The sequence below is a fragment of the Panicum virgatum genome, chromosome 1K (genome assembly GCF_016808335.1).
Source record: "Panicum virgatum strain AP13 chromosome 1K, P.virgatum_v5, whole genome shotgun sequence".
NCBI classification, from domain to species: Eukaryota; Viridiplantae; Streptophyta; class Magnoliopsida; order Poales; family Poaceae; genus Panicum; species Panicum virgatum.
The window spans coordinates 49,014,276-49,041,279 of record NC_053136.1 but is presented as its reverse complement, the minus strand read 5'-3'; the positions used below and the strand labels follow the sequence as shown (position 1 = coordinate 49,041,279).

Genomic DNA, 27,004 nt, shown 5'->3' with positions numbered 1-27,004 from the left:
CAAGAGGTGGTCAAGTTATCAATAGTTCTGTAGTAGGCTGATTCTAAAATCAGCACATTTTTGGTTCGGATGATACCTCAAATCAAGTACCTTTTTTTAAAAAAAAAGTAACAAGGGCCATAACTTTTTGTGGCATTGTAACTCATGGAGACAAAAGCGTTTCGATTTTGCCATCATGGAGTAACCACACTAAATGCCATGACAACATTTTTAGGGTGCAACTATAACATGTTCACACGCCCTTACGTTACACACGCATTGATCTCGTCCCAAGCATACACCAAAATTTGTAACTAAAGTAAACTTAGATACTCTGTTCGCCTAAATGGCCGTTTAGCCCATTTAAATAGTGTTTAAACGATAAACAGATGTCACCCGTATTATTTAGGCCCTAAACGGTGAATTAAACAGTTGACCCGTATAAATCCGTTTAAACCATTAAAAACCGTCTAAATAAGGTCGAGTTAAACATGATTAAATGAGCTAAATGACTATTTTATTCATAATTTAGTCAATAGGAGGATTACAACTACCACAATCAATATCGAACTAACTAGCATTGTAAGTATATGAAGTGTTGTGTAATTTAGATTTCTTCCAAAAAGATTATTTGATAGAATGCTTACTTTTATATTTGCAAATATGTAGACTTTCTAGCATATTTGGTATTTACGTACATAAATATGTATATTTTAATATTATTATCTCAAACTGTTTAGGCCGCTTAACTCTGTCTAAACACCGTTTAAACGGACTAAACCCTAAACAAAGGGTGACTGATTGTTTACCGTTTAGGATAACATTGCTTAGATCGCATTCTGGTACGGTCGATGAAAACGTTAGACGAGCTAGTGACATGATTATTTTGGATTCCAGAAATTAACTATTGCGTAATAATCCATTTAATGTTCGCTTCACATCCACGATCCATTATTATTCTTAGCATCTTAATTTATCTCTTCTCCTATCTGCACAAGTTCTCTTTCAATATGTACCAAAATATACGTGGTGGTACGCCGATGATATGCTAGGTCCATCAATCGGGGCGGATCAACAAGGGGGGCTAGGGGGGTCAAGCCCCCATACCTTGCAAGATCGACGAATACCCCCCTAAATCCCCTCTCCATTTTTGGAACCAAAGAATGAGGAGGGGGAAGAAGAAAAGGAGAGAAAGATGAAGAGAAGAGAAGAGAGGAGAGGTAAGCTCTCTCTTAATTTGGTTGCTGGATTCGCCATTGTCCATCGATATTTTACAAAAAGTTTGATGCAGTTCAAAAGGTATATAACCACAACACGCTATTAATTTTCCGAACACTAAATATTATATTTAAACTACTTGTACTTTGCTAAATATTAGAGTAGAAACACGACACCAATTTAGGAGAAAGACGAAAAGTAACTAGTTTGTCCCCAAAAAAATCAAATCTCGTCACACTTAAACTCGTGCAGGCCTTTTTTCAAATTAAGGTTTTACCTGCAAGATCTACTGTACCTATGCTGTCATGTAAAAAAACTATGACGCTTGCAAATGACGTCGAATGATGTCATGAAACAAAACACTGCGCTCACGCGTGACTTGAGATTACAAACGCTAAGGCTGGTTCCAACAGTGGGTCTGCAGCTCCAGCCCGCAGCCACAGCCACATCAGCACCACGTCAGCTCTCGCCAGCCCACTCGACCCCAGCGCTCCATCAGTGAGCCTGCAGCCTCAGCCCACAGCCACGTCAGCGCCACGTCAGCTTTTCCATTCCAGACTTAACCATTTCAGAACGTGTTCTTTTATAATTTAAATGGACACAATAACCTCATTTTATTAAATTTAAAAATTCGGAAATTACATAAAAATTCGAATTTTTTGGACACAATAACCACGTGATTTTTTGGAATTTTTTTTCGAATTTTTTGGAGTTCAAACGGTCAAAAACGGCTAATTGCAACGGCTAGCTGACGTGGCAGCCGTTGGCCAATCACAGAGCGCCATGTGGCAGCCGACCGGACGCCGAGTCGGTACCGACCGGCCGGGTCGGTACCGACCGGCCGGTACCGACCGCGCGCGGCTCCAACGCCGGTCGGTACCGACCGCCCCGCGCTCTCGGTTTCCGCGCTTACCGACCGGTGCGGGTCGGTAGCCGGGTCGGTACCGACCGGCGGGGGTTGGAACCAGCCTAACACAGAAGAAGCCAAGAGTTACTTCACATTTGCCAAAGTAAAGATTCTGAGCATCAGTCAGCGTTCCCCAGCGTCTTTAGAGCCGCTACTAAACCCCTGGCAAAACCCTAACAGCCTCCCAAATCCCACGCTGTTGCGAGGAAAATACCCAAATTACCCCTACGAGCCCATCGTCCCCGGACGCCAGAAATATCACCGCTGTGGCGTCGTGCGTGCGCAGCGGCTCTGACAAAAAAGAGAGCGAGAAGAAAGCCACCAAACACGACCCGACCGCCTCACCCAGAGGCCAGAGCCCCCAAGAGGCCAGCGCCCACTGGGGGATTAGGATTTAGGAGTGGCCGCCCACTCATATAAAAAGGAGCGGCCGGCGAGGGCAGCAGCCTCCCTCCTCCCGCTTTACCCAAACAGCCCCTCGCCCAATCATTCCCTCAGCGGCTCGCCCTCGCGCCGCCTCTCATCTTCGCGGAGCCGAAGCTTCCGCGCCGCCGCCGGCGGCGGTAGGTCAATCTCGCTCCCCAACGGCCACCCGAATCCGCTTTCGTTGCATGTTAATTCGATCAAATCCGTCCCCTTCGGGCGTCCCGCGGAGGCGCGGAGCCCGAGGGGTCTCGATTGGTGGGGAGGGTTTAGGGTTTTGATCCTGCAGCGGATCGTGCGCCCGGCTGCGGCTTGGTTCCGGGGTTTAGTGGAGCTGGCGATGTTCCCCGGGCGCTTTAGAGAGCCGTGGTGTTTGTTCAGCGGTGAAAATTGTAATTTTTTTTGGACTCATTAGATTTGCTGGTGCTGGTTTCTGGCTTCAGCAGGAATATGGCGGGGAAGTCCAAGGGTGGGAAGAACAAGGGGAAGGCGCAGGGCGCGGGTCAGTCCGTTTCGGCCGAGCCCGAGGTGCCGGTGACTGACGGCGCCGAAGTGATTAGTCCAGAGAACGGGGAAGTATGTGACCCCCCTGCGGCCGAGGGCGGCGTGGCAGATGCCGAGAAAACGGACGGGGAGGCGCCAGTTGCTGCACAGCCGGGGAAAAAGCCAGCTGAAGGTGAGGCCAGCCATGGCTCGTTTACTTATTCACTGATGATACTTACATACAGTAGTTTTTCTTTGGGGTTGGGGTTTGGGGGAGATAGTGACATACAGTAGTAGTAGTAATACTAAATGGGTACAGATTTACAGGTGGCCCAAATACTTTTGGTTTAATGATTATGTGATTTGGACTGAAGCTATGCTAAATGAGTCTTGTGTTTTGTGCCGCTGCGATGCTTCACATGGCTGTGCCTACAGCCCTACACTAATGATTCTGGATGTGTAAATATTGAAAATAGTAGGATGTGTAAAGATTGAAAATAGTAGAAAGAAGTATCTGGCACTAATATAATATCATAAAAATTTTCTGGCTCATCACTGCTAGAGTCGTCATCGTCATTATATCACACTCTTCAGATGATGAATTGTGTGAACTTTTGCCAATTGAATTTCAGCATTATGTGTTTGTTGTTTTTGCTTTGAATTTCTTGCTTGCATGCTTTTGGAATGGAAAATTTCTGCAAATATGCTTACAAGGAAGCATGTTTTCTGAAGCAGGAGAACTCCATCTATATCCGGTTCCTGTCAGGACACAATCCGGCGAAAAGCTCGAGCTGCAGGTACTGTAAAAAAATTGCCCTTTGTTCCTCTAATTTCTTTACTAGTTCAATGTGTTTCATGTTATGCTATTATTTACAGCTAAGCCCAGGAGATTCTGTCATTGATGTCAAACAATTTCTCTTGGACGCTCCTGAGACTTGCTTCTATACATGCTACGATTTAATCTTGCATTCTAAAGATGGTTCAACTCATCAGTTAGAGGACTACAATGAAATATCTGAAATTGCTGATATAACTTCTGGTGGCTGTTCATTGGAGATGGTTGCTGGTTTGTAACATGTTTCAGTTTCCATTCTATTTTTCTATCACTGTTGATTTCATGGAGCTGAATTAAATCTTCTTTCAGGAATATATGATGAGAGGTCTATTAGGTCGCATCTCCGACGTGTGAGGGAGCTACTATCGCTCTCAAGTCTTCATGTTTCTCTATCCACATCCTTAGCTCTGCAGCAGGAGTCTGCTCAGGGAAAATCTGCAGGTACATCAGCTCCCACGTTTTTTGGTCTGCAGGTTTACTTATATTTTCCATGTTTGGTGTTTGTTAGTTGTAATGTTTATTACTAATTCTTCGGTTTGCATCCAAGTTGTAAACCAACATGATGTAGACGTTGACTTTGATTCTACTCCTGCTGAGCAGGTTCTGAGAAAACTGTTATTCAGGAGCTTGATGGTTTAAATTTTATGGAGGATAGTGCTGGTGCTCTCACTAATTTATTGGCATCTGCACCAGCAGAAATAAAATGTGTTGAAAGCATTGTTTTTTCGTCTTTCAATCCTCCACCAAGTTACCGGAGGTAATTCTGACTTCTGGCATTGTTGTCATTGTTATCCTTGAATATCTTTTTAGCCCCATTTTGTTATAAAAATCAGTCAGCTAGGCTTCGTAATTACCCTGATGCAAGGACTACTTCATACCCCATTTCAGTTATAATCAGTAAATATATGATCTGATCCTCTCACTTTCAATGTAACTGTGTTGTTATCAAGCCATGTATATAAGTTCTAAAAGGTTAGCACTTTTTGAAGAAAACAGAAAGAGTACAATTATATTTTTGTATAAAAAAATGGTTACATTTTGCAATGGGTTATAGCTAGTAATTTAGTGCTATATCCTTTCTGTTTTCCATAAATCTTGGAGTGCTTGATGAGTTTAAATATAATCAACCAAAACTTATCTGCCTGTGCTTTAAAATTGTTAACTCAAAGGGTGAAGCATACTGCATGGAGTTTCCTTAAGTTTTGGCCAACTCTATGCGTGAGGCTAAATGTTTCTTATTGTACCTTAGGCTGTATTGCTTTGCCTATACTTGGGCTAGAGTGCTTCACTTTTCCTTGTTTTTCTTTAAACTCTGATGTTGCAATTCTCAATAATGTAGAGTTTTGTTGTTTTGTGTATTCCTTATTTGAGGATGTAGTTGTTTCTTGCTAATATAGATGTATGCCTAATGGTCTTAAAACCTCAACGCCTGTAACATTGTCACAATCTTATCACCCTCGACTTGGGGTTTTCTTGGAATTAACACTTGCTGATGGTCTGCTCAGGCTACATGGAGATCTCATTTATATTGATGTTGTCACATTAGAAGGAAACAAATACTGCATCACAGGAAGCTCCAAATCTTTTTACGTGAACTGTAGCAATGGAAGTATATTGGACCCAAAACCTACAAAACAAAGCCTGGAGGCCAGCACTCTTGTAGGCCTACTACAGAAAATCAGTGCCAAGTTTAAGAAAGGTTTGGTAAATCTAGATTTTTTCTGTAAGGTGTTGGTCTTACTGCACTATGCCCCTGCTGACAATTGGACAAATCTGTTGAAGGTTTTCGTGAAGTATTGGATTGCAGGGCATCGGCTCATCCATTTGAGAATGTTCAGTCGTTGCTTCCAGTGACTTCATGGTTAGGTGCTCATCCTGTGCCAGGTAATTGTGTCAGCAGATTTCCTTGTTGACTGTTATTAATCACAACTCTAAAAGACTAAAACACCATTCAATACTATATATGTGGGTGCTTTTGTGCTGGTATGGCTTAACTGTGTTATCTTCTTGCCTAAGGTTACCTTTTCTTTTCACACTTTTGTGGCAAGAAATTGGTCGGATAGCCTTAGGCATGTTTCAGCTAAGAGTGCACGAAAAGTTCAAGCAGCATGTTGCCAAATGCCTGCTGTAAACTACATAGGCATTGCTGCCTTACTGATTCCTTTTCAGCTTGTCCCTGCCTTTTCTTGGAACCACTTATCCTTTTAGTTCCTTCTTAATGAATTTGATATTGATTGATATAGATTTCTTGATGTAACCTTACTATTAGTAATCTGGTATGCATGAGATCTGAAGGCATTCCAAATTTCTTTTGTGTAACAGAGCATAGAAGGGATGCTGCCAGGGCTGAAGAGTCTGTGGTGTTATCATATGGCACTGAACTGATTGGCATGCAGAGAGACTGGAATGAAGAATTGCAGTCCTGTCGGGAGTTTCCTCATGGCAATCCTCAAGAAAGGTTCTTTAGTTACAGTAACTATTGCCCTTTATGGATTACCTGGTTTATAGCGGCAGCAACTTATTTTTTATGCCAATTGCAGGATATTGCGTGGCAGAGCTCTCTACAAAGTAACATGTGATTTTGTAGATGCTGCTGTGAAAGGGGCAGTTGGTGTCATTAATAGATGCATACCCCCAATTAATCCAACTGATCCAGAATGTTTTCATATGTGAGTAAATATAACACCCTTCAACTGTATTAGTATAATGCTTCTTATAGCACATATGTACCTGCTTTCTGCCTTTATCAGCTTGCCTGACATCAAAAGGTTATTTGCTGTATTGGAGTATTAAGGTTATATTCCGTTGCTGGCAGTATACTTTTTATACATGATGTTTGGATGTGTGGAGATTTTGGATTTATCCCAAATTCTGATGCATTCTCCAACTGTTTAATCTTCCAGCTCAACGGCAACAAAAACAACTGTTTCAGCGAAACTCTTGATTTGCAATTTGGCAAACATTACTTCGAAAAGAGTTATATGGGGGTCCCCGTTGCAACGGCACAACAAATTAAACAATTACATCTATTATCTGTTAACATGTTAATGTGAGAATAATGTAATAAATGATAAACCATATAGATTGCTGCTGCCTGCTGCTATATGCAAATGGAATAAGACAAGAAATTCCCAATAATTAGACTCAGGGGAAAGAGTGGGCACGTAACCAGAGGTTTAGGGGCAGAGGTGTGGTGATGGCAGGCACGCCATCACCACCAACTGGAATGTTTGAAGTAGTAGAGACATGTAGCTAGGTACACCATGGATACTCAATTGGGCTGTTCGAATTGAATTCAGCATATTATTTTCTCCAGCAAGTCGTTTAAATTTAGTACTTCCAAATGTCACCAACTTCTTTTTAACTGTGTGCTTCTCTTTTTAAGTTAACGACAGACTATCATTCCTAGATTTTGTTTTAACATTTCCCAGTTTATATGTGCTAAAAGTAATTTTTAGTTCTCAAGGTACACATTATTCTAGATTTTTGCCTTTTAAAGCACGAGAGGCATGTGCAGACTACCAATCAAAGTTCATTTTTTATCTACATCTCTTCTACATATACATCAATGAGTATATTGTTATTTGTGCTATTGTTCTAGCTTTGTGAAATATTTTATATGTTTTGCAATGGGACTGGTACCACTGTAATGTTGAGCTTGTTTCATTTATGATGATGATAACGTGGATTGCGGTGGGAACAAAACCATTACCACCTTGTTCTGATGTATACATGCCTGATTAACTCTTATTTGAGTTAATAAGATAGTTTTACTTTCATTTCCATCTTACCCCTGTTTTTTTTAATGTTTCAGGTATGTTCACAACAACATTTTCTTCAGTTTTGCTGTTGACTTTGACTACGAACATATTCCAAAGGACCAGAAGCCAGACTGCCAACATGGAGCCACCAGAAGCACTAAAGTTTCTTCCTCGGGTGTGGAGGCTAAGCGTGATATGAACAATGCCGAATCCACGGAAGTATCCAACAGCGTTTCAGACAATAGTTTAGATGCATCTGCAGAGGCACAAATTGCAGATAGTGAGCAGGCGACCTATGCTTCTGCAAACAATGACTTAAAAGGAACTAAGGCTTATCAAGAAGCTGATATTTCTGGCCTTTACAATCTTGCCATGGCAATAATTGATTACAGAGGTCACAGGGTTGTAGCTCAGGTCTGTGTAGTAAACATTTTTTTTTTGGTATATAGCAGTTTTTGAATATTTTGCTGCTTTGATCATGGATGCTTTCATTTGTTCTTTTGCTTGTAACAATTTAATGTATTTATTTTATGATGCCATAAATGGTAACTAAGCTGCTACTATTGTTTCTTTCCCAATTATTTGGGACTTGTAGAGTATCATTCCTGGTATTCTTCAAGGAGACAAGTCTGATTCCCTTTTGTATGGTTCTGTTGATAATGGCAAGAAGATATCTTGGAATGAATCTTTCCATTCAAAGGTAAGTTTTAATACAAGTGGAAAATTTTAATTGGTTGAGATAAGGCTGATGTGATTCTTTTTTTTTCACTAGGGGACTCAATAGTTTTGTCTAGTGTGAGACATCTAGTCCAGTTCAAATATATGTTAAGTAATGCTGTAATGACAAATATTCTGATTATTGATAAGAGTTGGTTTACTTAAGTACTGGCAGTGCAGCTAAAATTTGCATCCTATACTAAGTATTGCTTACTGAATTACTATTTGCGTGTTTCAAAATTGTGGTTGGTGCACCTGTGATGCATGGGTAGACTGATATTTCTGTCGTAGTTTTGGAGTCTTTACACTTTGGGTTTTGTCCGGCATCTTTGTGTATTTCTGTTGAAGGTTTTACCAGAATTTTATTAGCGTGTATATGAAAGTTCCAATGATCACACTTGATTCTTTATGTATTTGTGGCAAACTTGCAGTGATGAACTTAAGCTATATATTATGATCACATATGTATTCTATGCTGTGTGCCAGTAAACTCAGCTTTCGGCAATAGTTATTTCATTCAACATTTTTTAAACCCAAATCTATGCTTATACTTTTTAGCTTTTTTATCGTCCTCGTTCTTCAGAGCAACTTAATTCTATTTTGGCTATTGCTGCTTTAGGTGGTCGAGGCTGCAAAGCGGCTCCATTTGAAAGAGCATGTGGTTTTAGATGGTTCTGGCAATCCTGTGAAGTTGGCTGCTACAGTCGAATGTAAGGGCATTGTTGGTAGTGATGACAGGTAATTTTATTATTGAAGTCAAAACACTAGTCTCTGTTTAAACAAGTAATGATAGCACTTGTTACATTTTTGGTTTTCAATGCTTGAAAGGCTCAGCACTTGTAAGTAGTCTTACAATTTTGTACCAACACATTACATGAACTGCAAACATTCCCAAATACAGTATCTCTATTTTTGGTTTTCTTGTGAGCTATCATTTTTCCTTTTACATAAATAGCCTGAGCCCTTGTACTCCTATCAATATATTTATCAAAATTGTTTGGAATTTGCCTTTCATGTAGGCATTACATTTTAGATTTGATGAGAGTGACACCGCGAGATTCCAACTACATGGGACAAGAGCACCGCTTCTGTGTGTTGAGACCTGAACTTGTAGCCTCATTTGTTGAGGTCAGCTCATTGCATACTCTTTTAACCTTATTTGTCAAGCTGTTGCATGGTTTAATTTGTGGAAATTTATAATTGTATTTTATTTACATTTGGGCAGGCCGAATCGACCAAACAATCCACTAGGCAGAAAGTTCCAGACGCTTCGGAAGAATCCAATGACCAAGTTGCGAGTACTTCTGACGCTAAGGTTTGTGCTGATATCAAGCTTCTTGCTGTTTGCTCAGAAGCGTTATGCTTAAATAAGCTACTGACCTTTAGTTCTGACTATGCCACTCCAATAGTGCAAAATCGTTGAATTTATGTTATATTGTGGCATTCATATGTGATATGTCCCCCAGTTTTGCATGCTACCTAGATGATTTTGAATTTATCCTAACTGGTCGCATTTTGCATTCACCCCCCCAAGTTTTGCATGCATGATCATAATTACCGAAAATATCATTTATTCAGCTGTGTATATTACAAATTACTGTTGCAGTTTTACCCCTCATGATTATTTAATTAGTTTCATAGTTTGTGCGCACATTGGCTGAACCGACTAAGACGATAATAACATTGAAGTAAACAGTTTATCTTTTCCCATTTGTAAGCTGGAAATTTCTTCCCATCATTTCAGGCTTCCTCTGTTGAAGGAGATGACAAGTCTGAAGAAAGCTCTGCTCCTACACTTGAGGAAAACATCAACTCAAATGCCGAGATCCTTTTCAATCCTAATGTGTTTACAGAGTACAAGCTTGCTGGCAGTCCAGAGGTTAGTCTTCAAAACTACTCTTTGTTATCCTTGTACCAATTTGATGACATTCTACTGTTTTCTATTATTAGGAAATTGCTGCAGATGAAGAGTTGGTAAAACGGGCTGGTACATATCTTTTGGAAATAGTGATCCCAAAGTTTGTTCAGGATCTTTGCTCCCTTGATATCTCCCCTATGGATGGACAAACTTTAACCGATGCACTGCATCTCCATGGGATAAATGTTAGGTACCTGGGCAAAGTGAGTCTCCAAGCTGACCCAGTTGAAATTGACATTATATTGCATCTATTCTGTTCATAATATAATTCTTGTATCAGATTGCAGGCATGATCAAACATTTACCACATTTATGGGATTTGTTTTCTGCCGAGATAATAGTTAGGTCTGCAAAGCATGTGATCAAGGTAGTATATCTTTCTTGGTCATACTAGCTCCTGAGATTGTGATCTTTATGGTGGGACTTGTTGGTTGCATGACATGTGTTATATGAAAGCTAAAATGTGGTTACAATCTGTAGAAAATAAGGTAGAGAGCATGAATTGGGACCATATTTTTTAAAAAAACTAGGAATGTGTAAAATTATAATAAAATGTATTGTTTTCTGACTGCCATACTTCAAATTAATTGGGCCTTGATCCTGTAACTTGAATTATCATTATTTCTGCATAGTTTTAGTGCTGGACGCAAGATGCGTTCGATTGTTGTACCAATCCATTCAGTTCACATAACTGTGTTATGAAATAGTTATTCATGTACCAATCCATTCAGTTCACATAATTGTGTTATGAAATAGTTATTCATGTACCAATCCATTCAGTTCACATCATTTTACTACCCAATTGTTTTTTCTGTAACTCAAGGAAATATTGAGGCAAAGCGCGGATCACGATATTGGACCAGCTATTGCTCATTTTTTGAACTGCTTTGTTGGGAAAGTTTCGGGTGCTTCCACCAAGGGAAGCCATGGCAATGCCCAATCAAAAACTCAGAAGGTATGTATGTAATCCAAAGCGTGGCTGCGAACAACTGTTGAGTCTTGATATATCATTGGCATATATTTTTTGCTCCTATTGTAACTATAAAACTTCATAATTTTATATTTTATGTTCAGGGTCATGAAAGCAGCCAAACTCCAAAGTCTACGAAGGGCCAGAAACTAAACAATACTGCTGCTTCAAGAAAGGGCTTATCAACATATTCCCATCTAACATCTGATGGAATTTGGTCTAATATTAAGGAATTCGCAAAATCTAAATATCAGGTATTTCATTTCTTTCGGGTCTTAAAACTTCTCTATTTGAAGAACACACTAGTAGTGATGTTTCATTTCTTTAGTTTGAAGTGCCAGATGATGCAAGGCTTTTGGCCAAAAGGGTATCTGTTCTCCGCAATCTTTGCCAAAAGGTTAGTACCATTCTGCCTTGTGGTACTTATGTTTGTAGAGCATTATTATTCTACTAGCTGACAAATTGAAGTAGTTTGGGCATTCATGGACTTTCCCTCTGTGTATTTTACTAAACAGTGACCTGCATGTAGAAGATCCATTGATAGATTAACACATGTTACTCTTTGTGCATCCACTAATTTCTGTCACTCTATGTTTAACAGGTAGGGATAACTATTGCAGCCCGCAAATACAATCTGGATGCTTCAACTCCATTTGAAGCCTTAGATATATTAAATCTCCAACCAGTTGTCAAGCATTCGGTTCCAACTTGTACCGATGCAAAGAATCTTATGGAAGCAGGGAAAGTCAGGATGGCCGAGGTATACCTGTTGTGGTTGAGCTTTTAGCCAAAACTGACCATTTTTTGTTATTGTTTGTTTACTCATCATCTGTAGAACTGTTATTAATGCGTTTGAGCATTTCAGGGAACCCTGAATGAAGCCTATGCATTGTTTTCTGAAGCCTTCTCACTGCTTCAACAGGTACACACGTAAGCTATTTATACAGCATGGTCTGTTTGCGGAACATCCAGTATTTACTTGACCTTTGAAATTACAGATAACTGGCCCCATGCACAAGGATGCTGCAAACTGTTGCAGGTAATATGCTAACTTCTTGATACATGACCTGTACTGGTATTGTTTCATAAGGCACACATCATTAGAACTTCAACTATCTAATGGATATGTCACGCTGCATATTGTGTTTTGTAGATTGTGCTATATGCCTATAAGCCACTCTAGTGTGTACATGAATACTGTTTTTACCTATATGAAATGCTATTGCATGTATGTAAGAGGACTGTTACATCAGGGATATGATGTTCAATTAATGACGTGTGAAATATGTTCTGGATTAGAGCAGTTACTGCAATTTGCTGTTATTGTCCTGTACATTAAGATTCAAACCGTAAAACTTTGTTCTTGTTTTGTTATAGGTACCTTGCTATGGTTTTGTACCATGCTGGTGATACAGCTGGAGCAATTGTGCAGCAACATAGAGAACTCATCATAAACGAGCGATGTCTTGGTCTTGATCATCCGGACACAGCCCACAGGCATGTGCTGCTTTTTTGTTCTTTTCAATTTTATTGCTTCTAGATTTTAATTATTGTCTTTCGATCTCCCACGAACTTGATGTTGTCTTCGGAAAACTTGCAGCGAATACTAAATCCAATCATTTATACTAAATTGTGAAGAAAAAATTGTTTCATCTAAAATTTCTATTAAGTTTCTTCTAGAAAATTTGAATGTGTAGATTAGCTGCTGGGCGAGTTGGTCATATTTGAATGTGTAGATTATCTAAAATTTATTCTTTTATTTTACATTAATTTCACATGCATTTAATCTTTTATTGGGAAAGCCTATCTTTTTTACCCATATCTTTTGCTTTATTTTGCAGTTATGGTAATATGGCTTTATTCTATCATGGGCTCAACCAAACTGAACTCGCACTGCGACACATGTCCCGCACACTGCTGCTGCTTAGTTTGGCGTCAGGTCCTGATCACCCGGATGTTGCAGCAACCCTCATAAATGTTGCAATGATGTATCAGGATGCCAGTAATATGAGTACAGCTCTTAGGTATCTTCAAGAAGCACTTATGAAGAATGAGCGGCTTCTTGGTCCCGATCATGTTCAAATGGCTGTTTGCTATCATGCTCTTGCCATTGCGTTCAGCTGTATGAGCTTGTACAAGCTTTCAATTCAGGTTAATTCTGGCATAAAACATTGGCAAGAACTATTATTAGAAACTATCAATCTAACATGTTTGTTTTTGTGACAGCATGAAAAGAAGACATATGATATACTGGCAAAACAATTAGGGGAAAATGACTCACGGACTAAGGACTCAGAAAATTGGTTGAATACATTTAAGCATCGAGAAGAGCAGGTATAGTTTTTGGAATCTTATCATTACCTAGCAATCTACTTTTCAGAATATTTCAACGGATATATTGCAAATTATGTTTACGAGAATGATAGATTGTGATTTTTGCTGAATTGTTTAGTATATATGTTATATTGAGGGCTGGGCATAATTACATTGACACAGAACTGAACCAAGCCACTGAACTTATCGGGTTTCTCGTTGCTCGGTGATTTGTTGGTTACATGTTCTGTTCTGTTCTGTTTGGAATCTGGTTATATCGCTACATTGGCCCATCATGGACCATCTCTCTCACCAGCTAAAAGTTTTCAGCCATTGAAATCCCAAAGTCCGCTCCACCTTGACCCACCCAGGCCCAGTAGCTCACATACCCTACACTGTCTCGCCCTCTCGCGCCCTTCAGCACTCCAGTCCTGATAACCCTAAGCCTAGAAGTTTCACATCTGGCAGTGGTGGTGACGGGATGTGGTGAGAATGTTTCACATCTCACTAGCTAAAAGTTTTCAGCCATTGAAATCCCAATGTCCGCTCCACCTTGACCCACCCATGCCCAGTAGCTCACATACCCTACACTGTCACGCCCTCTCGCGCCCTTCAGCACTCCAGTCCTGATAACCCTAAGCCTAGAAGTTTCACATCTGGCAGTGGTGCGTCGGAATTCCAAGCAGCTCAATATGTGGGCCACAGTGAACACATTAATGCAGTGAGCAAGTGAGGCAGCCCATGGGGATTTCAGTGTCTTGCTTGATTTCGGTGCATGTACGTTTCAGATGCTGTGGGTTGTTTACTGGTGATTTTCTGTTGGCTTGTTTTGTGACAACTGCTCGTGGAAGGTATTGTTACCTGTGAGTTTTCCACTTAGGAACCTCGGTGCATTTGCTGCAAATCGAAAACCAATCTGAAAAACAGAACACCAAAACTGAAGTTTACAAACTATACACTTAACCATCTAGGCTTAGTTATATAAGATTTGCAGTCACCGAGAAATGATACTGGTACTGCAAAATTGTTCCAGGAAAAAGGCATTGTTTTTTGTCTTATGATTATGATTTGTATGACCTATGCACAGGTTAACGCCCAGAAGCAAAAGGGCCAGGGAACCAATGCATCCGATAATGCTATTAATTTCTTGAAGGTAAGCTCAAATTGTAACATTCCTTCTATGCCAGTTGATATTCATATGGCTTTATTGCCTTGATCTGTTTGCCTTAGAGAACTTGGACTCTTAGGTTAGTACTGTTTTACCATGCATGTATGCTACTTCTGGTTTTTGTATATTATCTCGTTTCACAAGTTTCTTTAGTATTACTGGATGCAGATATCATATCCAATATTTTGATTTATTGAGGCACTGAATTCTTACATTTTGCTTCTGCAGGCAAATCCTGCATTTCTACAAGCAATGAAGGCTGCAGCGATCCAATCAGGTGATGGATCAGCAAATGTCAACAGGTCACTCAATGCTGCAGTTGTGGGAGAAGGTGTACCTCGACTTAGAGGAGTCGATGAGCGAGCGGCTCGAGCAACTGCGGAAGCCCGGAAGAAAGCTGCTGCGAAAGGACTTAATGTGCGCAATGGGCCTGGTTCAAACAATGCATCTAATGAACTAGCTCAGATTCTCAAAATTATCAACCAAGCTGCTGCAGCGTCTTCCACCTCTGCCACCCCCAACGCTCAGCAATCAGGGCAGGCGACAAATGGACCATCTCAAAACGGAAATGCTTCGGAAGTGAAAGCTGCAGATACCAACGGGCCATCTGTCAAGTCAACTGGCAACACACCGGTTGGATTGGGAACGACATTGGAGTTGAAGAAGCAGAAGTCGAAGCAGAAGTCATAGGGGGTAGAGATGTTCTTTTTTCTGTAACAGTTTCGAGCTTCTAGGGTGATTTTGGTTTTTACTTCCATAGGGATTGTCACGTCCACATGGTGGCAAAGAGAGTTTATTTATTTTTGGCGGGGTTCTTCAATAATCATTACGAGAAACAATACAATTGTTTCGTCATTGATACACTACTGATGTAATGGCTAATCAGTGCAACTAATAAATTTTTAGTCGATGCACACTGTACTTAGGATTAACCTTTTGTGCAAGGTTTTTTACCCCAATTTTAATCTAAATTGTGATTAAACTTGCTGGTTTCTACTGAGTGCGTTGTTTAATGTGCGCTGTGTATTTGCAGCCCCATATTACGGGTGCAATGCCAGCTCTTGTAGTGAAATAAAAGTTTGATTGCCTGAACTTTGGTGGCATTTCAGGAGACGAGCTGTTTCTGCACGGATCAGGTTCGCGTGGCAGCTGGGTTTAGAGGTGGTGGGTTGCCTTTGGTTTGTTCCGAGCTTTAAAATGGAAATCGGGGGAGGCAGGCAAGGTGGCGGAGGGCGAGGCGTTCGTTAAGGCTGGTGTGGGTTTGCTGAAAGCTAGTTACTTTTCAGGTATAGGATTCTGTACTGCTCAAGCTGCAACCCTATGCACAATCTTCTCTGGTGAATGGGCTGTTTCCTAAATTGGTCATGAAGTACTTTGGCTCCTACAAAGTTCTGGAGAAAATTGGTAAAGCAGTATACAAGTTGGATCTGCCAGATAGTGATCGTGAAAGGTTTGACCAAACACAGCTGAGAGCTTACCGAGTGCTCGTGCTTGGGGACAAGCAAGTGATCGTGCGGGGGAGATGTCCTGATCCTGCGTCGGCAGGATCAGGGTGACGACGTGTGTTCGACACTGAAGACGTACAGGCTAAGCGCGGGAGCGTGAGTAACGGGTTAAGTGGGCCATGCGTGGCAGTGACCGGCCGGAACGATATAGCCCCCGCATCCTGTATCGTCTGAGGGTCGTCTTTGTTAGGAATCAAAGTCTAAGCTACGCAGACGGGCTGATAGCCCGGTGGTGTGGTCGCCCGACTGGGAACCCACCCGCCCGCGTTCGAATCCCATCGGGATCCACCGGGTGCTGCGCCGGGGTTTATCCCCAGTGGAGACTGAGCAGTGTGTGTGCGTGTGTTTAGGTGGGTTAGAGAGTGAGTTGCTCAGTAGGCGCGTTCCAGACAGCTGGACATCACATGCGGTCGGCGTGGGTGCTCATTGTCGAGTCTTATATGATGGATATGATGGGCCAGTGCTCCTGGCATAGTTAAAAAAAAAGTCTAAGCTACAGTATATGAACAAAAGAGACTTTGGTGGTGGCCAATTAAATGAAGAGGGGAAGAAGTCAACTAGTTCACACACTGTAAAACTTATGCCTCTCCCTATAAATAGGGGGTCATTGTCATGAGCTGGAATGGTTGAGAACAAGCAGTGAATACAGACATTCTTCCTCTCCACTCTCTGCCATTTTGTGTCTCCCTGTGTGTTTGTGAGATTGTGCAAAAACTGATTTCTAACAGTCTTGTTATTTTCATTCCGAATCCCAGAAAGCAAACGAGAACAGGGTTCTCTGCCCTGCCCTTCCTCTATCGAATCGATTTCTTGTCTCGCACTCACGTCGCGTCGGTCGTCGGCCATGGAGCATTACACGTACACCACCGGGACCCGAGCTGCGGAGCAGTGAACAGATCAAATCGAGAGAGGCAGGGCAGGGAGCTTGCTGAGCTAACCGAGGTGGACTAGACGAGCGAGATGGTGTGGCCGCCGGTGGAGACGAGGGGACGGCGCGAAGCTGATGATGCAGGTCTTCAAGCCCCCGGCGTCCGGGGAGGAGCCCGAGGCGGCGGGGGCCGTGGCCGTGGTGATGGTGCATCCCTACACCAAACTCGGCGGCTCGCAGAGCCTGCTGCGGGAGATGGCGGAGGGCGCCGCGCGGCGGGGGTACACCGCCGTCGCCTTCGACATGCGCGGGGCCGGGCGGTCCACGGGGCGGACCTCGCTCATGGGCTCCACCGAGGTCGGGGACGTCGCCGCCGTCTGCCGGTGGGTCACCGAGAACATCAAGCCGCGCGGCATCCTCGTCGGAAATCCTCTCTCAAATAATTTCAAGTTTGATTAATTTTTTATAAAAATTATTAATATTTATACCATTCAAAAGATTTAGTATCAAAATAGCATTGTTAAATTCAAATCGTTAAATTCATTAATTCCTTGCCAAAATAGCATTTACTGTGATTGTATGAGAGTATTCAAATCGTAGTGATGAGCAGAGCGTGGTATTTGGTTAGTGCCGTCATGGTGTGTATTTTCTTTTTTTTTTAGATTAAGGAAATAGTGGTGTGTATTTTCTTATGTTGCACATGTGCACTATCTGCTGTTTCAGAGATTCGGGCGTGTGTTGTTGTCGGTGTCCGGACCTCGCGGTATAGCACCAACTAGTGAGTATGCTGTGCGTTCTTGCCTCCAGATGGTTGGTGCAAGAAGAAACACAATGACACCGGATTTATCCTGGTTCCGGCCGACGAGGCCGTACGTCCAGCAGAGGGGTATGCACTGTATTACTCGCACCTAAGTGCTCGTAGTAGGGGGTACAAGCTGTGGCGAGAGAGGGAGGAAAGCTCCCAAGTCCTTTGGTGCGTAGGGGTTTGATTGAGGCAAGTGCCAATATCGGGTGGGGTGTGATTGTGTTGGAATGAGCGTGAGCTCTCGTCGTCCCTGTTCGATCCGTTCCCCTTCCTCCTTTTATAGACTCAAGGAAGTAGGGTTACATGCATGGGGATCAGTGAGGGCGTCTACTTCTCCCCCCGTGGTCCGGGGGAGAACAGTTGGTCCTCCCTGTCGCCGAGCACTGTGGGGCACGGCGCAACCCATGCCCATCGTCCTTGCGAATCCTTGCACGTCCTTGTCCTGTGGCGCCAGTCAACTGCGTGGTGATGGCTGTAGAAGTGTGTAGAATCCCGCGTCGGATGGGGTGAGGCGTCGAGGGTGCCGCCACCCAAGTCTTGCCCCGATCAAGAGCCGTACTACGTTCGAGGGTCGCCGCCCATGCCCTCTGAAAGTCCTGCGGAGAGGAAAAGTGCAAGGGGTAGGCGGCACAGTGGCGGGGGGTGTCAGGCAAGTCCGCATAGAGTTCCACAGTCCCGCCCCGCGCCGGGAATAGCGGCACAGTGGCGGGTGCAGGCTGATGAGATGCCGGTCACGTCCGCTGTGTGGCATGATGGCCAACGCCAGCTGACGCCGCCTGACACCGTCCGCCACCCGCCCCCCCCGCCGCGGAGTGGTTGGCGAGTAAATGCGTCCCGTCCAGCGGGGTAGTTGGGCCGTAGCTTCTGTCCGCCGAAGGTGGTCTCGAATGAGGCGGAGATTTCCCCCACACCGAGGCCCCGTGGAGGGCTCAGCCGAGGGAGCCTCTAGCGAGGCGGAGTCTGTCCTCGCATCGAGGGGCCCCAACGGGTGACCCTCGAGCGAGGCAGAGATCGTCCTCGCATCGAGGGCCCCCGACGGGCGACCCTCGATCGAGGCGGAGATCATCCTCGCATCGAGGGGCCCCGACGGGCGACCCTCGAGCGAGGCGGAGATTTCGTCTTCGGTCAGTGAGGCCTTAGAGGGGCCGAATCATGGTGCTGGGCTGTGGGCCAAGCGTGTCTTGGGCTTTCCGTACCAAAAGAGGCTTCGGGCGTCCGAGTTCGGGAGGAATCCGGCCCGGGTGCCGAATTATATTTTGCGCGCGTTTTAGCCTAGGGTTAGGGTGCCCCATAGTTATGGTACCCGACAGAAGCCCCCGAGCCTTTGGTCGAGTCGAGGGACTCGGCCAGAGGGTATTTTGGCGATTTTACTTTTTGATGTGATCGATCGGCACAACGCTCTTGCTAATGTGACAGCTCAGGCACCGGGGTAGTGCGCCTGCAGAAAAAACACTCCGAGGCGCGCGCCCCTTCTTGTTTGTTTCGGTGACGAGACGCATCAGTGCGCCATCTCTCTAGAGTTAGTTCCTCATCCAGCTACGAGATTCACCCTCATGCCTTATCAATCAAATCGAGTGAGACAAACTCCCACCCTTATCCTCGATTACTGATCGATGCCAATCAAATCAAGTGATTCAAAATTCACATCTTATTCCTTGATTTTGATTGATGCCCGATAGAAGTTGCAATCATTTTTCATTTCAATTGAACTTCTATTGGAAGCTTAGGATGGAGTGCTTTGTCACCAATTCATCTCTGATGAAACGCGAGGCTTTCCACCTAAGGAAGGAATGAGTTGAAACTCATTTCCCTCGGGACCCGAACTCAGAATCATTCATATGGGCCACAGAGTTACACATCCTCTTTCATTATGGGGCCACAAACATTCTCACCTTGTTCGGAGTTCCCTTGTGAATTCGAGGAAAAACTTTTCTAAAAAATTAGAAAATACCTCAAATTATCCCTGCTGGAACAAACCACCACTTCCAGAAATCCCTCCTGACCTTAGTGCTTCTAGCAAGAAACCTCGAGGGGTTTAACGACCATTTTGTGCAAAGAGTGGTAAAAGATGGGGAGTTTTTCTTCTGAAGAAATTCAGATTCGCACCCATTCTTAAACCACTCAATGCCGCATTCAAGGTGAGGAGTTTTTATGCCCAGACCTTTTGCTTTCACATTCTTAGGTGAGGAGTTTTTAGCACCAGCTAAACCTTCTTGAGCAATCTCAAAAGGGGTCGAGATCAGGTGTCACCACAATCTTAACCAAAATTCATAATGGTGACACCACGAGGAGGAGATGTCCTTGCACCCACCGTTGTTGCCCTTTCTCCTCCAAGCAGCCATTACCTCCTAAACATTGTTCCTCTAGCCCTCAAACTCCTATCTTGATGTTCTTTAAAGAATTTGAAAGTGATCTAGGCCCCTAAGTGGGTTTTGGTGTTAATGACAAAACACATGTGCATTTAATTGTGTAATTGAGCGTGTGTGCAGGTGGTGAGTTTGTATAGGTGAATCAAGTGAGGATGTACGACCCCTCAAAAAGGAAATGAAAAAGCGGAGTTCAAAGGATACTCATGGAATTAGATTTTATATTTGAATTTTTGAGTGTAGGAACGCCGTACTATCAAGAGGGACTTGATTCAAGGGCTTTGATTTGAAACTAGTGCTCAAGAGAACCTAGACAAACACTTGTGAGCCACAAAACAACTCAAAGGAGCAAAAACCGGAGTTTTTCCCCTGCCATACCCGGATACTCCGGGTATAGGGCCGGATACTTCGGACCCCGTTGCCCGGAGTTTCCGGGCTCTGTTCAAAGTCTGAAAACCTAGGGTTGCCCGGAGTCTCCGGCCATATACCCAGAGTCTCCGGGTACCCCTTCGCCCAACGGCTCTTTTGAGGCTGAAGAGTATATATACCCCCTCCTACCCCTTCAGCCTCTTTCACTTGCCACTTTGACGAGCTGAACTCAAACCTAAGCCAAAAAGAGCTCTCTCACTCTCCTTTCTCCATTCTTGAGTGATTCCCTTGAGGGATTTGAGTGAGAAGCAAGAAAGAGCAAGGATTAGTGCTAGTGAGCCTCATTTCCATCTCTTGAGCACTTGGTTTTGGTCAAACCCGCGGATTCAAGTTTGTTACTCTTGGAGCCTTGTGCTCCTAGACGGCTAGGCATGCTTGTGATTGCTCAACCAAGATTGTGAGCTGCACAAGAAGTTTATAATCTCCATTCCTCGCCGAGGAATCCATAGTAAGTAACCTTGGGCTTGAGAGGTGATCTCGCCCTTGGAAGAGGAGCATAGGGGTTCTTGAGCACCGTCTCTCGAATCCTTCCTCAACGGAGACGTAGCACCTCCGGGTGTGAACTTCGGGAAACAAATCCTTGTCTCCTTCGTGTTAGTTTACTTGATTTCATTGCCCTTTGCTTGTGAGATTTCATTTCTAGGGTTTGAGCTCGATCTACTCACTCACGAGTTTCTAGTGAACTTTGATTGTTGGATATCAACCTTAAGAAACCCCTGGTACTCATTCTCTAGCTCGATCTACTTTTCTTACAGAGTTTCTTGCAGTTTCGTTTCAGGTCGTTCAAACCCGGAGACTCCGGATATAGCTCCGGATACTCCGGACCACCAAACCCGGAGTATCCGGGCATATACTCGGAGTATCCGGGATAGTCTGCATCTGACATTTTTGTTTAGTGTTTTAAATTGCAGATTGCCTATTCACCCCCCTCTAGGCATCTTAAGATCCTTTCAATTGGTATCAGAGCTTGGCTCTCCATTCAAAGGGCTTAACCGTCCGGAGAGGTCAAGATGTCGGATGATGAAAAGAACCCGGTGAATCCGGTTGATGAAGGTGAAAAAGGCGATACCGGTGATAAAAGAGATAAGAAGGCAGAGCCATCCAACAACAAGAAGAAAGATAAGAAAAAGAATGGTGGAGATGAAAGTGAAGAAGAGACATCCGATGATGAGATGTCTTATGAGGAGTGGAAGGCATGGAGGAAAAAGAAGAAGGAGCAAAGGAAGAAAAAGACTAGCTCCCGAGTTATCATTGACTCTAGTGATGACTCCGACACCGATTCCAAGAGAAGAGTCTCACGCTCTTCAAACAAGGGCAGCTCATCAAAGTCAAAAGGCAAAGGTAATTATCGAAGAGTTGCTCATGATTACACTTTTTCTCTACCTAGTGAGCACAATGCATCAATTCATATGGGCAAGCCACCTTTCTTTGATGGTACCGGATATAATCAATGGAAGACTAAGATGTTCGGTTATATGAATGCAATCCACAAGGATCTTTGGAAAGTTGTGGAAGTTGGGTGTGAAATTACGGATGAAGATGAAACTCCAACACCGATTCAAGCATATGTGCTACAAAGGAATTTCCAAGCATTGAACATCCTACACACATCCGTGAGTCCCGAAGAGTTTGACAAGATAGAGGATGCACCAACCACCAAAGATGCTTGGGACACTCTTCTAGTGAATCATCAAGGGTCAAGGAAAGTACGTGAATCAAGAATCAAAACTTTGGAAGATGAATTGAGCTTATTCTCCATGAAGAAGGATGAAGGTGTGAAAGAAATGTATAACCGCATGAAGAAGAGCACAAACCAAATCAAATCTCTTGGTGGTGACAAGTGGGGTGACCGTGAGATCGTGGACAAGCTCTTGACCGTATATATGGCTAGGGATGTTACTCTACCTAGCTTGATTAGAGCCGAAAGAGGATTCAAACACTTCACCGCCGAGAATGTTTGAAGCTCACCATGGTCAATTGAAGAGAGTCAAGATCAACCAAGATCTAGCCGAGCTTCAAGAACAAGCGGCCAAGAATAGTGGGTTGGCACTTCAAGCTAAGTCAAAAGGCAAAGAAAAGGCAAACCAACCCTAAAAAATGAAGGCACTAGTAGTGATGATGATGAAGAAGAGCTTAATGATGAGCAAATGACTTTCTTTATCAAGAACTTCACAAGAGTATTGAAGAAAGGCAACTTTAGAAACTTTGGGAAGAACAAGAAGTATGAGCCAAGAAGAAGATCTAATAGGCCGTGTTTTGGGTGTAACAAAGTTGGACATTTCATTGCCGATTGCCCGGAAGAGAAGAAGAAGAACAAAGACACCAAAGAAAGCACATCCAAGAGAGATAGATCAAGATACAAGAAGCAAGCCGGAGAAGCTCATCTTGGTCAAGAATGGGATTCACAACAAGAAAGTGAGTCCGAGAAAGAAGATGTTGCAACCATGGCTTTCAAGGCATCATCTCCACATCCTCCAAGCTTGTTTGAAGATCTCACCGACGATGAGGATGAAGATCCCATCATGTGCCTCATGGCTAAAAACTCCAAGGTAACATCTCCAATCTCATCGGACGATGAAATGGATAATGAAGTAGAAGTTGCTAAACTAGTTAAGAAATATGGTAAAGGGGCCGCAACTAAAATGATGAAACTAGTTATGAAACTAGATGAAGTGGATGAGACTCTTGAGACACAAGAAGAATTGCTTAGACTTGAGAGAGAGAAATTCAAGGCTCTTGAAAAGGACCTCGCCTATGAAAGGGAGGAAAACAAGATGCTTGTGAACTCAATCAAAGTTAAGGATGGCACTCTTCTTGAGTTGAAAGAGTCACTCTCTAGTGAAAAAGAACAAGTGAATGATTTGACTAGAAAATTTTCTTTTGTCAATGACACTAACACTTTTCTAAGGAAAGATAATGAGAAACTTCAAGAGAGCATAACAAGCTAATCACACGTCACTTGAAGTTCAATTTAATACTTTTTGGGAAAGTGCTCCTAAGACTAGAGAAACATCTAATTCATCTAGTCCCTCTACTAGTAATGGTTGTGCACGGTGCTATAACATCGATATTCAAACTTGTGCTACTAACCATGTTGAGATGAATGCAATGAAGAAAGAAATCTCTAGACTCACTCATTTGTTGCAAGAAGAGGCTCCATCACATACTCAAGTCCCAAAGAAAATTCCCTTTACAAGGGTAGGTGAGTTTGAGAAACACACCAAGGGATTTAGGTCAAGATACATGAGCAAGTTTGGGTTTGAAGTGGGTAAGGGACTTGGTAGGAATGGGCAAGGTACCCCACATGCCATTCCATTTACCAAGAACAAGAACAAGACCGCCTTGGGTGCTCAAGGAGGTCTAGTGAATATGACCACTCCCATTCACAAGACATGATGTGATTCAAGAAAGTGGTCATGTCAACTTCATCAAGAGAGGTATAACATGTGATGAGGGTGCTAAGATTGTTGCATCCTCATTCAAAGAAGATAAGTTCAAGACCTCTAACCCAACTAAGATCAAGGCACAAGAATCATCTCATGTATCCTTTTATGCCGATTATGTATTGACAAGGAACCACCGTGGTAAAATGGTTGCCAAGTTTGTAGGATACCGTACATGGAACACAAAAGTGAAAAAGCATGTATGGGTGCCCAAAGTTCTTGTGACTAACATTAAAGGACCCAAGTATTGTTGGGTACCTAAAAAAAAGAGTAATTTTGTTTTGTAGGGATACTCCTCCGGTGGATCAACTTGGGTGATTGATAGTGGATGCACAAATCATATGACCGGAGAAAGGAGTATGTTTGAAACAATAACCGCATCAAGTGGAGATCATTTCATTACTTTTGCGGGAAATCAAAAGGGAAGAGTGCTTGGTACCGGTAACATTAATCTAAACTCAAAGTTCATTCTCTCAAAAGTTCTTTTAGTTGAGTCACTTGTTTACAATTTGTTGTCCATCTCACAACTTTGTGATTCGGGCTTCAATTGTTTGTTCACTAACAAGGGTGTAACCGTCATTAGAAGAAGCGATGACTCCGTTGCTTTCAAGGGGGTGCTCAAGGGAAAGCTCTATCTTGTGGATTTTTCTCAAGAGAGGGCTCAACTTGATGCTTGCTTGATAGCAAAGTCTAGCTTGGGTTGGTTATGGCATCGCCGACTAGCTCATGTTGGGATGAGAAATCTCAACAAGCTTCTAAAGGGGGATCACATCCTAGGACTAACAAATGTTTCTTTTGAGAAAGATCGTGTATGTAGTGCATGCCAAGCCGGGAAGCAAGTTGGTGTTCCACATCCATCAAAGAGCATCATCACCACCGTCAAGCCATTTGAACTTCTACATATGGATCTCTTTGGCCCGGTGGCGTACATTAGCATTGGTGGTAACAAATATGGTCTTGTCATTGTTGATGATTATTCTCGTTTCACTTGGGTGTTCTTTTTGCATGACAAAAGTGTAGTGCAAGAGACTTTCAAGAAATTCGCAAAAAGAGCTCAAAATAAATTTGAGACTAAGATCAAGAAAGTGAGAAGTGACAACGGCACCGAATTCAAGAACACTAATGTAGAAGAGTTTCTAGATGAAGAGGGCATTGGTCATGAGTTCTCGGTTCCATATACCCCTCAACAAAATGGAATTGTTGAGAGAAAAAATAGAACTCTCATCGAGGCCGCAAGAACAATGCTTGATGAGTACAAGATCTCGGATCAATTTTGGGTGGAAGCAATCAACACGGCATGTCATGCAATCAACCGCCTATATCTTCACAAGATCTTGAATAAGACGGCATACTAGCTTCTACTTGGTAAAAAGCCTAATGTGTCTTACTTTAGAGTTTTTGGAAGTAAGTGCTTCATTCTTAACAAGAAGCCCAAGAACTCTAAGTTTGCACCTAAAGTTGATGAATGTTTTCTTCTTGGTTATGCCTCAAATGCTCATGGCTATCGTGTTTTCAACAAAACCTCAGGTTGTGTTGAAATAGTGTGTGACGTGACATTTGATGAATCTAATGGCTCTCAAGGAGAGCAAGTTGATAATTTTGTAGGAATGGAAGAATCATCAAGTCAAGCTATCAAGAAGTTGGCGATTGGTGAAATAAAGCCTCAAGAACAAGTGGACAATGATGATGATGAGTTGATGTTTCAAGGGCCATCTATCTCTACATCCGCTGCAAAACCCGGAAACTCCGGATATGAAGCCGGAGACTCCGGACATCTTGAACGGAGTATCTGGACTCCAGACCGGAGTATCCGGGCTAGTCAAGCCGAGGCATCAACTCAACATCAAGATCAGTCTCAAGATGATAGAGAAGCTGAACCAATCCAACAACAATCCTCCATTCCACATCCAAGAGTTCATCACATAATTCAAAAGGATCATCCCGTGGATAATATCCTTGGAAGTATAAGTAAAGGGGTAACCACTCGATCTCGTTTGGCTACTTTTTGTGAGCATTACTCGTTTGTTTCTTCTTTGGAACCTCTTAAGGTGGAAGAAGCATTGGATGATCCGGATTGGGTGATGGCTATGCAAGAGGAATTGAACAACTTCGTTCGGAATGAAGTCTGGTCCTTAGTATCTGGACATAATATCTGGTCCTTAGCATGCCTCTTTACTCCTATCCTAAGCTCCACATAAGCCTGATGTAGCAAAAATGGCCTCTCATGCCATATTTCAATATAATGTTTTGGCGATTGATGACACACACAACACTTGGACTAATATGGTTGTTAAGATGACCATTCTCAGGCTTTTAGGTTCAAGTGATGACAAAGAGAAGATAGGCGTATCTAGGCCCGAAGGACAAGAATTGAAGAGATCGTGAAGAAATCCAAGTCGAAAAGATCAAAACAAAGACAATTTGCTATCACCGGTTAAACCGATGATGAGCAAATTGCACTCATCGGTGCAATGAACACAGAAACTGCGAGCTAGGGTTTGGCACCGGATTAACCAGCGTTGGGTGTTTTACACTCACCGGTGTAATGGACTTGGAGGCCGAAGAAGCAGCAGGAGTTTTACAGGCACCGGTTAAACCGGTGATGAAGGCAAAGTGAACGTCGGTGTAATTGTCCAGAGAGTTATTTTTCAGGAATCATGGGATAGTTACATTCACCGGTTAAATCGACGGTACATCGGTTAATTGCCCGTACAACTAACGGCTAGTTTTTCAAGTTGGCAGATTATCTTCACCGGTTGAACCGACGATGGCCATTGGAGGAGCATCGGATTAACCGGCATTACGAGCTTTTTCTATCAGCTTTCCTCCAACGGCTAGTTTGGGGGGTTGGGCTATATATATGCCACCCCACGCCTCTTTTGGTGTGTGCTGGAGT

General features: G+C 43.0%; 1 protein-coding gene and 1 pseudogene across 4 annotated transcripts; both read left to right on the top strand.

The window, feature by feature from the left end:
- The first annotated feature begins 2,514 nt into the window (after positions 1 to 2,514).
- Positions 2,515 to 15,674, top strand: LOC120639818 (clustered mitochondria protein-like). 4 transcript variants are annotated; one of them, XM_039915761.1, is made up of 29 exons: positions 2,515 to 2,671; positions 2,971 to 3,203; positions 3,743 to 3,807; positions 3,887 to 4,076; positions 4,155 to 4,286; positions 4,446 to 4,602; positions 5,351 to 5,544; positions 5,628 to 5,729; positions 6,168 to 6,303; positions 6,386 to 6,514; positions 7,660 to 8,020; positions 8,202 to 8,306; positions 8,943 to 9,061; positions 9,343 to 9,451; positions 9,549 to 9,638; positions 10,068 to 10,202; positions 10,274 to 10,444; positions 10,522 to 10,608; positions 11,065 to 11,196; positions 11,316 to 11,465; positions 11,540 to 11,608; positions 11,813 to 11,971; positions 12,077 to 12,133; positions 12,210 to 12,250; positions 12,589 to 12,708; positions 13,053 to 13,362; positions 13,438 to 13,545; positions 14,612 to 14,677; positions 14,921 to 15,382. In XM_039915761.1, exons 2-29 carry the CDS (start codon positions 2,978 to 2,980, stop codon positions 15,380 to 15,382), a joined length of 4,182 nt encoding a protein of 1,393 aa, XP_039771695.1. In that variant the 5' UTR covers positions 2,515 to 2,671; positions 2,971 to 2,977. The 4 variants fall into 4 exon arrangements, with proteins under 4 accessions (XP_039771695.1, XP_039771699.1, XP_039771704.1 ...); XM_039915765.1 differs by having other exon boundaries at positions 2,560 to 2,667; positions 2,974 to 3,203; positions 3,746 to 3,807; positions 14,921 to 15,674; XM_039915770.1 differs by having other exon boundaries at positions 2,565 to 2,667; positions 3,746 to 3,807; positions 14,921 to 15,674.
- Positions 15,675 to 15,676: 2 nt separating this feature from the next.
- On the top strand, positions 15,677 to 18,240 carry LOC120639842 (annotated as a pseudogene).
- The last annotated feature ends 8,764 nt before the right edge of the window (positions 18,241 to 27,004 follow it).

Excerpts from the sequence above, each read along its gene's own strand:
- LOC120639818 (XM_039915761.1), top strand. The coding sequence starts at position 2,978 with ATGGCGGGGAAGTCCAAGGGTGGGAAGAACAAGGGGAAGGCGCAGGGC. Across the intron at positions 4,287-4,445 it reads TGCTCAGGGAAAATCTGCAG|GTTCTGAGAAAACTGTTATT; the intron begins GTACATCAGCTC and ends CCTGCTGAGCAG. Across the intron at positions 5,730-6,167 it reads AGGTGCTCATCCTGTGCCAG|AGCATAGAAGGGATGCTGCC; the intron begins GTAATTGTGTCA and ends TTTGTGTAACAG.